Source organism: Marmota flaviventris, chromosome 13, assembly GCF_047511675.1.
Source record: "Marmota flaviventris isolate mMarFla1 chromosome 13, mMarFla1.hap1, whole genome shotgun sequence".
NCBI classification, from domain to species: domain Eukaryota; kingdom Metazoa; phylum Chordata; class Mammalia; order Rodentia; family Sciuridae; genus Marmota; species Marmota flaviventris.
This window is the reverse complement of record NC_092510.1, coordinates 34,168,593-34,181,058: the sequence shown is the minus strand read 5'-3', so window position 1 is coordinate 34,181,058 and position 12,466 is coordinate 34,168,593. Positions and strand designations below refer to the sequence as shown.

The 12,466-nt window shown below is 36.3% G+C and overlaps 1 protein-coding gene across 1 annotated transcript in view; it reads left to right on the top strand.

Moving 5' to 3' along the window:
- Positions 1-12,466, top strand: part of Mamdc2 (MAM domain containing 2) — a 168,895-nt gene that overhangs the window by 136,861 nt on the left and 19,568 nt on the right. The window contains exons 10-11 of the mRNA XM_027940136.2: positions 4,454-4,547; positions 6,242-6,394. Coding sequence (XP_027795937.1) covers positions 4,454-4,547; positions 6,242-6,394 — 247 coding nt within the window. The remainder of the gene's footprint in view (positions 1-4,453; positions 4,548-6,241; positions 6,395-12,466) is intronic.

Genomic DNA, 12,466 nt, shown 5'->3' with positions numbered 1-12,466 from the left:
TGATCTAGGTAGGTTTTCTCAATAATGAATATTCTCCATCAAAACAAAAAATTTAAAGTATCTCTAGTACCTAAGGACCGAGACCTTTAATGCACTGAAACAGATCAATTTACAAAAATTTTATTTGTCCTAACTTTTAAGAGATTTGCAGGGGCTGGGGTTGTGGCTCAGCAGTAGAGCACTTGCTTAGTATGTGTGAGGCCCTGGGTTTGATCCTCAGCCCCACATATAAATAAATAAATTAAATAAAGGTATTGGGTTCAACTACAACTAAAAAATAAATATTTTTTTAAAAAGAGATTTGCAAAGATAAGGATCACCTGTCTAAGGGACATCACTTTCTCCCATCTGCCATCTTCCCCTTTTTACATAGATATTAATATACATTCAAGCTTTTTAGACATTTCCCCCTTCTTTAGACATGTTCTGCTTGCTTTGAAATTCTGCCTGAACTGACAAACATTGTTTTTTTTTTAAAATAATCTGTAAATAAGAGATTAATCCCCTCAAGGATTTCGACTATGGCTGATTCTCTTCTTGTCACATTCTTAATTAGACCCAGAGAGAATTGAAAGAATTCTTAAAGAACACATCAAGACATTTGACTCTTTTGTCCTGTCTCAACTACGTCCAGTCATCACCTTGCTTAGTCACCAACCTCAAGTATCCCACAAGATGCAAAATAGTGGCCCCAAATTGGAGCTGATATTGTGAGCATTGTCAATAGCTAGGTGGAAAATCTGATGTGTTAGACCAAACAAGCTGATCTGGTCATATTTCTTTTGCATGGCGTAATGCTGACCGACAACAATAAACAAACTTGAGGCCTGAGACATTGTTTGAGTCTAGTCAGTAGATAACTGACTTTGGGGATCTTTTATCAGACAGAGCAACAGGTGACCTGGCTATTGTTCTAGGTATGGAGAAAGCTATAAGAACAGCCTAGTGGCCTGCAGTTGTCCAAAACATCTTTAATGTTTCATTCAACCCACTGTGGCAGTCACAGGTTATTTGGAATGAGCACAGGAACCAGGGAGATCTATCTAATAGAACTTTCTGCAATGAGGAAATGTTACATATCTGCTGTGTTCAATTCAGTTAGCTACTAGCTATGTGAGGCTGCCATATTGAGTGTTTTTCATGTGGCTAATGTGATTGTTTAAATTAATTTTATTTAATTTTAATCTAAATAGACATATGTACCTCACAACTACCATAATAAACCATGCCAGCTGAGCATGGTGGCACACACCTGTAATCCCAGCCATGCTGAAGGCTGAGGCAGGAGGATCACAAGTTCAAAGCCAGCCTCAGCAACATAGCAAGGCCTCGACCAACTTAGCAAGATCTTGTCTCCAAATAAAATATAAAAAATAAAAAATGGCTGGAGATGTGGATCAGCAGTTAAGCACCCCTGGCTTCAACCTCGGTACTAATAAACAAACAAACAAACCATTCCAGTGTAGGAAATACTAACTCCTTATTCTACATCTTAATTATAGCTATCTTGATTCTTTTTACTATTGTTCAAATATAAATATGATAAGTTACACAATGTTTAGAAAATAGAAGGAAGCTATTAAGTGTCCATAATTTTATGACCCTAACATAATTCTTTTTCTTTTCTTTTCTTCTCTTCTTTTTAGTACTGGGGATTGTACTCAGAGGTGCTTTACTGTTAACTATATTACTATCCCTTTTTATTTTTTATTTTGAGACAGGGTCTCACTAAGTTACCCAGGCTGGTCTCAAACTTGTAATTATTCTGCATCAGTCTCCTTAGTAGCTGTCACTGCAGGCATGTGCCACCACACTCAGGGAGCCTAATATAATTACTATACATTTGATAAATTGTCCAGACATTTTCCATGTATTTTTATTTTTATTTTTTAATTTTTTGTGGGGGAGGTACCAGGGATTGAACTCAGTGGCACTCAACCATTGAGCCACATCCCCAGCCCTATTTTCTATTTTATTAAGAGACAAGGTCTGAGTTGTTTAGCACCTCGCTATTGCTAAGGCTGGCTTTGAACTCACGATCCTTCTGTCTCAGCCTCCTAAGCTGCTGGCATGTATTTCTTTTTTTATTTAGTTTTTATTTTTATTTATTTTTGTGTGATTCTGGGAATAGAAACCAGAGCCGTGAACATGCTAGGAAAGTAGTCTACCACTGAGCTATACCCACACTGAAGTTTTAGATGTTTTAGGTATGATTATGTCTTATTTTTATTTCATTTTTATTTTATTTACTCTAACCATATTTTTCCACTTAATATTTTGAGAGGAATTTATTTCCGTACAACTGAATAATATTCACAAGCTTTTGGACCTAATAAGGCCCTATTTCTTAGATGTTGTATCATAGTTTTTTTATTGTTTCTGTTTCTCCCCCACATTTTTTGTTGGTGCATTATAGTTGTATGTATTGATGGGATTTGTTGTTACCTATTAGTATATGCACACAATACATAATATAACAGCATAATTTGGCCAATATCACTCCTCAGAACTTTCCCCCTCCCTCCCCATGTCTCAGAGTTTATTTTCTCTCCTTTTGGAATTGTGTGTTGTTTCATTTCCTTGTTTGCATCCTTGTTTGGTTTTATGGTCATTATAAAATAATGCTATAGTAAACATATGAAAGCATGTTAATATTTCTCCTCTTTCAAATATATTACCATTCCAATTGTTTGAATTTTAATGCAGGGAAAGATTTACATGGTGAATCCTTTCACTACTTCATATTCATTTTGAAAATGTACTTTTTAACTCTCTTTATGAAAAATGGACTTTAAAGCTGACGAAAGGAAAGTCAAGGCTTTCTCTCTACAGCACATTTAGTTCAATAAATTATGAGACAGATTAATATTCTTTCCCATATAACAATAAGAATTACTGATAAAATGTGGTAGCGTTCAGACCTTTACCTTCTCCTCATTTGGAAGTTCCCAAGCATAAACCCTCAAGTAAAATATTTTATAAATTTGAATAGAATCTCTAAAGATGAAAATTTAAGAGATAAACAAACAACAAAAACCCATAATTTTGTTCTTTATAAATATACAAAGCTAGTTATGCATTGTTACATCACCATACTATCCTATTTATTATTTAAACTGATAAAAATATAGTGCAAGTAAACCTTTCTACATCATACAATTAGAATTATTCTGAGGATTTCAGCTTAAGACATTTTATGTTTTGTATAGTGGTAAGCTGTCATATGATTTTAAAATTTTTCTATTAAAATAAACTCTGTATTCTAGGGCTGGGATGTGGTTCAATGGTAGAGTGCATGCCTAACATGCATGAGGTCCTGGGTTCAATCCCCAGCAAATATATATATATATATATATATATATATATATATATATATATATATATATATATTTTCTAATGAATCTCATCATCAGAGTACAAAGGGACACTACTAATAACACAAATTCAAGCCATAACATTTTGAATATTAGAACCTAAAAATAAAGCCAAATGTTCTTATTATCTATAAGGTGAGTTTTAGCTTCTGTCACATCTTTCTTTGTCTTTGAATTGAGATTTGTAATTGAGGGGTTGAACATGAACAGTATGACCTTGCATTAATTAAATATTAAGTTATACCCACAAAGAAGGTTTGTAACTACAAGTACAGTGAAAACCTAATACAAATGTTTTAATAAGTGCCTCTTTGATCATTCTATATATGAAAAGTACCCTTTAAAATGACGTAATGGGAAGAAATCCCACAAACATATTTATTCTCCCTCTCTTCCTCTCTCTCTCTCTCTCTCTCACACACACACACACACACACACACATTGAATTTCATAACTTATGCTATAGATTTGTTTTTCCTTCACATACAACAATAAAAATGTTTGGACTGATAAAATAACTTTGGTTAGGGCTTTTATTAGCAATACCAGCTGGGGACATAGATCTTTGCCTTGGAAATAGAACATAAACCTCCAGATGGCAAATCACTGGGACTTCATTCACAATGTGAATAAAGCACATTGCCAGAAAGTCATTTCCAAAAAAATCAATAGTGTTTGTACTGGAAGTGTTTAAAAAATGCTTGGAAAACCATCAACTCTGTATGCACTTTGTGAATTATTTAGGGAAGATATTTAAAACCTCACAGGCTTTTCTCTGTCACCCAGTTAACCTCTTACTTTCCTCGCTTTTACTCTCCATTCTTTAAAGAATGTCTCTAACTTTTTGCACAAGTATACACAATATTATGATGTTGACTCTGCTTAAAATAATATGACTAATTCCAGGATCACATATAAATGGTAACTGTTCTTCATGCCACTGTCCTGTTCCTCCTACGGGCAATTAAGAGGCGTTTACAACTGCTTATGCAGGCCTGTTGTGCCAAGTAAATCCCATGTTCTAAGAGTTTCCAATTTTTAGCTAACAGAATTCATAACTTTATATTTATGAACTGCAGGTGGTTTTTATGAGCCTATGCAAAAGTTTTTGGGACTGTGGTCTTGTGGCCCTGGATGATATTACAATACAACTGGGAAGCTGCTGGTCTCCAGGTAAGAGAGCAGTCATTTCATCTGTTTGTCTCCCTCACCTGTCAAAGACACTTCTGTTTTCTATAAGAAAATCATACATTCAATCTATGTTAGTCCAGCCTTTGCTTTTGTTGACAGAAATCCCTCTCTATAGAGCTTTGTAGTAGGCTTTGGAATTTAGAAATAATGACTCAGATGTACAAATGTTTTTTGGTACATGGGACTTAATCCTTTTTTTCTCATTTGTAAGGGAGGTAGTAATATCTACTTGAATATTGAGGATAATACACATACATTCCCTAGCATAGAACTTGGCACAGAACAGTGCTTTAAAAACAAATGTCTTCTGTTCTCATTAGTATTGTTATTTTTTTCATAGTCATCTTACAGAATGCATTTTAAGTCATATTGATGTAATTCTTATTTCACAGATACTTGCTAAACATAATTTTTAAATTGTAACAGAATAATATTCCTAAGTAAATCAAATGACACTGAAACAATAGCCCAAGCATTGATGATAGTGACAAAATAAAGTCATGGTAGCTAGCTGCATGTTGGACATGATGTCCAGTGAGAAAATGGAGCCCAACACAAGCCAGATCATTTGTCTGAATCTAATTACATTGCACCCTAAACCATAGGATTGCCATCTCTTCAACAAATAGGCAAATTGTAGAATCAACCTGGTACTGGAGAATAATATCCTTGTTTACCTAATTAAAAGACAATTTGGTTGTATTCCCTTAATTTCTGAGATCCTGCAAGAACAATACAGATAAAAATATCTACAACTTGGGACATAGAAGAGGAATGAGCCTTCATTAATTAGTACTGTATATAAAATAAAATGAAGTAAAATAATTAACACACAAGAGATATAAAGACAGGCTATCTATTTAAAATTTTGCTAAGAATCTAGATGTAGGAAAGTACAATAAAGGCCAACCAATGATGCCCCAAGTTAGGAGGTAGCACTAGTGTAGTGATAATAATATTCAAGGAATTAAAGACAGCATTAAAATTGAGTATTTGTCTTTAGGAATGAAAAATAAGGCTCTAGGCAACAAAATAAAATTCCAAATATTTATTTTGCTAATAATTACTGAGAACTTCATGTTCTAAATACTTGACATACATCATCTCATTCATTCCTCACAAACTCATTATGTGAATAATACCATTACTATTCCCACATTATAGATAAGAATACTGAAGCACAGAGAAAGGGTCATTTGTTTCCCCTCCAAAACTATATTTAGTTCTCTCATTTGTCTCTTCCTCCAAAGCAGCTATTGAATTACTATGAGGAAATCCTTCACTCATTGTGAATTTCTGAAGAAATCACCAGCATTATGCAATTTTATTATTTTTCGTATTTCAAAAAAAGCAATTTACCCCCAATTTTCAGAGCTTCATAAGCTCTTTCACACAGATAAATTCCCAAATGTGAGAAAGTTTCTTAGAGTATCCCAATATTTTTGGACTAGATTTCTGATTATCCTCTGCCTCTGGCAAGACCCATGGTGGGGTTCAGACAGTAACTGGAAGCAAGAGCTTGGTGTAGGTGAACCACCAGAAGGGGGCTGCCTCTCCATATGCCTGGCATATGACCAGAAAACACTCAGACATGCAGAGTGGGCTGCCAGGGGGCCATGGAATGCATATTCATTGGAAGTGTCTCAGCAATTGCAACACCTGCTGTTTCCTTGCAGAGAGATTTCCACCTCCACCTGGAGAGTGTACATTTGATCAAGATGAATGTGCATTTACGCAGGAGAAAAGAAACCGGAGCAGCTGGCACAGGAGGAGGGGAGAAACTCCTACTTCCTACACAGGACCTAAGGGAGATCACACTACTGGGGTAGGTGAGTTATGCCACATGGTGCTGTTTCCTAAGAAAACCTTCTAAACTAGCATCCTAGGGGTCGTTTACTGCATTTTGAAATGTGTGAATTTCTTGTCTCCAGAATCAACTGCACATGTGATCCTACACACAGAGAATAATTCAATAGATGCATTGTAAATCATCCTTTCTGTTCGTAATACTGATTGTGTATAATTGCTGCAAAAAGAATAAAAGGGCTTACAAAAGATAGGCACAGGGGTTCTGTTTAGAAACATGGGGAAAAGTCTCTGTACTTGTGTAAGTATTAGCTATGGACATCCAGAGGGACATTCAGACCCCAAAGCAGCAGCCAATGATATATATCTGTGGAGAATGTCACACAGAAAATAAAATAAAATCCAGGATTCCAATCAGATGCAGAGAATATGAATACAGAATAATGAACAAGAAAAGAACCAAAGATTGATGGTTTTGATGCTCAATGAAACATGGGAATTCAGAGGAGTATCTTCCTTTGTACTTGGATTTGACCTTTAATGCCTCATTATTATATAGCTTTTGATTTAGCACACTTATCTTATAAATACAATTATATATGTATGATTTCAATTTATTTCATTTTCCAAGCCAGATTGTGTTTAGGTATCTATTAATAATTTGCAAAAAGGTTTTTTTTTTGTTTGTTTTAATTGACTTTTAATTTTATTTTATTGTATTATGTAATCTGACACAAAATGAAGGTTAAAATTGCTTCCCCAAACCACACTTTTAATCAAAAGCTTGTTAAAAATGCAGGTTTCTAGAGTCTTGTAAAAAAGTCTGATTAAGTAAGTTTCTTGGAAACCCAGAAAAAAAAAAAAAAAGATAGGCACGCAAAGCTGTGTGAATTAGAAGGAGGTTTAAAAATAATAGAAGGAGGACTAGGGCTATAGCTCAATGGTAGAGCACTTGCCTAGCACACATGAGGAACTGAGTTTGATCCTCAACACCACATAAAAATAAATAAATAAAATAAAGGTATTGTATCCATCTACAACTAAAAATATTTTTTAAAAATAATAGAAAGACAAAAAATGGTAATCAAATTGGAGCCAGGACTGAGCCGTAGCATAGAAGATATACTGGCAGACAGGAAAGGGAACATACTAGTTTGATTCCTAGCTTTCCAGTAGCTGAAACAAAGATGAAAAGTCTATCTATGTTACAGAATTCACAGAGTTCCGAAGGTAAAAATGGAAGGAACAGTCTCTTTGGAGTGTAGATAATCAGGGGTTCATTTTCTGTAAAAAATGTATAAAATGCAAAAACACTACCAAAGTTGATCTCGGTGTTATTGTCATGTATTAGCAATGGTAAACCACATCAGTGAGCCTTTCACACTGATGCCCCTGCATTCATTTGGTATATCACTTTGGATCAAAGCACCACATTTGGTCCAGGAAAGCAGAACTCTCCCCAGCACTAAACTCATAGAACTACTTCCTCAACGATCCTTGCTCCTTTACAGAAGAGCTGTAACACTGTGCTGTGTCTTATAGCCTACTTCAGGATAAGCCTGTGGACAAACCCCAGGGCAACTACAGTATACCCTATTTGTTGATTGGATAAACTTGGTAGGTTTCAATCACAAACAGCTTTGTTTTCTCTTCACTCTTTTTAAACTTACTCTAAAGATTTTACCTGGCCTGCCCCTCAGCAAATCCTTTAGCTTCTGGGCCCTACTGAGATATTAGAGCAGTCATGAATTCAAGTTGAGCCCAAATCAAAACTTCTATGTCTCGTTCAGTTGAACCTGCTCTCTTTCCCTCAGCCTGAGCCTGCCAAATAGTTTGGGTGACCAGGGAGGAACTGCCTATTCTTTCACTTGAGGTGCTTCACCTCCTCCCCGTTCTCCATCTTCATGATCCTTTAGTCAAGACAGATACAGCAGGAATTAAAATAAATGAACTTTAAAGATATTTAGCACTGTCTTAAATTCTTTCTAGGTTATTGACTGACCTTTATTATGGCAATGTCTAGACACTGGCTCTCTTGAGAACCTCTGCATCTTACCATTTCAGTGTGCTCTCTGGCTAACCCTATTTGACCATCATTTCCCCCCTTAGTACTTGCACTATAGAGGTCCAACCCATGTAGGTTTTTTTGTTTGGGTTCATTCTGAAAGTTTTAGCTTGGGTTTTTTTGAAGAACACTTGGTCCTAGCCACCTTCCTAATAAGGGTCCATTTGACTTCCATCCTAATGCATTCTGGACTAACTAAGAAGATGTACAGACTGGTCTAACTACTGATTTCTCTTTTCCTCTTGCTGCTTCAGCAGATTCTATAACAGTGTTATTTCAGTGAAAGATGAGATTCAGAGATTCAGCCTTGGGCCAGAGGTAGACCAGATGCCCACCTTCAGCACTGAGTAGAAAATTCTAAGGGAGCTCAAAGAATCTATGATACTGGAAAGTATCAAAGGCTCAAAGTAGCTATGAGTCACCCCAGTATCTGGAAAAGAGATAAGCAAGTTAAAATGATAAATAGAAAGACTTATATTTGGTAGCCTGTATTGTATTGGTAGCCTGTAACAGAAAACAGAACTGGAATTGACTTAAGTGCAGAGGGAATCCTTTATTGGTCTTTGTAACAGAAAGAGGCCAGTATCGCCAGTATAGTTGTTCCAGTATAGTTTCAGTAACAGCTTGATGCCAGGGTTAGAACTGTGTTATCATGAATGAGACAGTTTCATTCTCTGTACCTCTCTCTGTGTTAGTTTTTCTGAATTGGCTCTAATCTCAAACAGGATCTCCTATCATGGTAACAAGGTAGCAGCTGTAATCTCAGACTTAAAACAGTGAATCTAGTAGAAAGAGAATTCCAAAACAATACCAAAATTGAAACTTATTGTCTCTGATTGGCAACATCTTGAAAACAGAGTATTGTAAAACTCATTTTGAATCCCCACAGGACTTAGTGTTGTGTCTCATATACAATAGACACTCAAAAATGTCTATGAAATGAGTGAATGAATGAATAAATCAATGAATCTAAAAGCCTTCACTGACACATATAAGAGTAATTAACCATTTATTTATCAAGACCCCTAAAAGTATGATAGTGGGAAGAGGAATAGAGAAAAATCAAGAATAAGTGAGATCAAGATACTGCATGTATGTGCATTTTTCCTGGGAGAGAGTTTGTAGTTTTTCCTTCCTTTTCTTAGGGATTCTAAGAAGGCAAGCAATAAGAGGTAAGAGAAGCTACTGAAGATAGATCACATTATGGTGGATTACTATAGGGGAATACTCTGATAACAAAGGCCATAGAATGACTTGAAAGGAAGGGCAGAGCAAAAGTAGTAAATAGTGGAGTGGAAGGAGTCCCCAAAAAGGGCAAGGACAGCACCAGAGCAGTGTTATAATAGACCCCCAGGCTTTGGAGTTGGGATGATCCAGAGCTCCCCACTCACTAAATATGTGGCCTTGAGAAAGTTGCTTAAGGGATATAGCTCAGTTGGTAGAGTGCTTGCCTCATATGCATAAAGCGCTGGGTTCAGTCCCCACCATCATTCACACACACACACACACACACACACACACACACACACACACACAAAGGAGAAAGTTGCTTGAAATTTCCAAGTTTCAGGCTCGTTATCTAGAAAATGAGAATAATTATAGCTACTCACTTATTTACCAAATTTCATAGACCAGTCCAAGTTGAAGTTGGCAGCAAGGTTGGTTTCCTCTGACTCCTTTTTGACTTGCAGATGGCTCTCTTCTTGCTATGTCCACATGCGGCTTTTCCTCTCTGCCATGATATCCATATAAGCCATGTTGAATTGGGGCCCACCCATACAACCCCTTAAAAATGGGGTTAAAATTAAGTTAAAACTTATTTCCCTCTTTAAAGGTCCTATCTCCAAACATGGTTACCTTAAGAGATACTGGGGTTAGGGCTTCAGCATAGATATTTTGGAGATACACAATTTTACCCATAGCAGACTGTCTCCCAGGAGTTAGTACAGCGGACTTACCGGTGAAGGTGCAGGTTAGTAAACTCTTTCAAATTAATGGCTGAAACCCTAGCCCTTGTCCTGCTCCTCAAGTCTTTATGCTAAAATAATTTTATTGTCTGAGCTTGTTTGACTTGTAGACCATTTTTTTCCTCCTCCCCCACTACACAAAATCTATGAAAACCTAACGAAGTATATATAATAGATATTAAATTACTCATAGTTCCACTCCTTTATTAACATTATTCCTAGCCTCTGGGGACATATTTTAAGTAATGTGATATATCTTTGTTAAAGAAAATGATGTGGTTGTGTTTGCTTTGTCTCTCTGAAAACTTAAAAGGATGTTTCAGATGGCTGGAATGAAACTTTACAGCAAAAAATTGAATGCAAAAACTTCTTAGTGTGTTCAATATTTATTGCTAGTGAATACTTGATGCATTAAATGAAATTCTCTGGTATGCAACCTAGAGAATGCTGAGTTTTTAAAGTAAACTACTCCTATGGTTCTGTCTTCTTCATTCTTTATTTTACCTGCTTCAATATGAATTTCCAAGGGAGTCTCAAGACACCGTCCAGTTTTCTAATTAAATAAAATCTTTTCAGATTATATCTTTTTATTTCCATGTGCAACAATGCAAATGATAAACAAATTTTGCTATGCTGTGCCCCAGGTATCTATAGATCATGTAGCATTGGGTAAAAAAAAAATGATTTGTTCTTGTTGTTCTTAAAACTACTTTAATAAAGCCAGGTGCAGCGGTGCACACTGTAATTCCAGTAACTTGGGAGGCTGAGGCAAAAGAATCTCAAGTTCAATCTGGGCAACTTAGCAAGATCCTGTCTCTAAATAAACAAATAGGGCTGGGGATGCAGCTCATTCAAAGGGTTCCTGAGTTCAATCCCCATTATCACACACACAGAAAAAGCATATTAAAAATTATTTTAGGGGCTGGAAATGTGGCTCAAGCGGTAGCGCGCTCACCTGGCATGCGTGCGGCCCGGGTTCGATCCTCAGCACCACATACAAACAAAGTTGTTGTGTCTGCAAAAAACTAAAAAATAAATATTAAAAAATTCTCTCTCTCTCTTTCTGTATCTCTCTTTCTCTCTTAAAAAAAATTTAAAAAATTATTTTAATAATGAGGCAGGGAACACAGCTCAGTAGTGGAGCATTTGCGTAGCATGCACTGGATCCTGAGTTCAAGTCTCAGCACTGCACAAAAAAGTAATAAAATTAATTGCTTTCATAATCATTTTACTTGTAGAAATAATAAAGTTAGTGACAATTTATTGCATACTTACCCTGGGTAGGCACATTACTGGAAATCTTTATGTTCTTACCACAGCCTGTGAAGTAAGAGAAAGGTCCCATTTTTCAGAAGAAGAAACAGAAACTCAGAGAAATTAAGTGCCCTTCCATGGTCACACAGTAGTAACTGGTAGAGTGGGCACTGAATTTCATGTTCGTGTGGCTCTGATAACCATATTCTATCCACACTGCCTCATCAGAGTCTCACAACCTACATAATACTTAGAGACCATACCTGGCCCAGAATGACTGCGACAGCTTATATGGGAAAAACACATTATCTTTTCACATTACAGCATAAATTCACCCCTAACACTCCTCAAATCGAAGGGGAAGTGAAAAAAGAGAGTTTGTTTCCTCTCTGAAAAGCCATATTCAAACCAATGGTATTTTTGGACTTTCTAGACATTCATCCAGCTGAAAGAATCTAATTTTTTTCTGAGATACTTCTAGTGTCTGTGTGTCGGTATTGTATGTTTAACTCCAGCACTGCAACCCATGCACCTGTTGCATAACCTACACACACAGAATGGCTTCCTTTTGTCTTGGTCTCTCCTGGTGAGAGCTATGTGATGTATTGGCTCTCCGATCACAAGGTGACAAGTGCTACCCATTCAAAAATTAAAGCATATGCAAACAAAGGCACCTTTCAAACACTCTTTATTTGTTAAAGCCACTAGCATCAGAGGCTACATGTACAGAAGAATCAAACATATTAGAACTGGGAAGCATTCATTAATATTACAGAGTCCAGGGTCCCTCAATTCATTTCATATTTCCT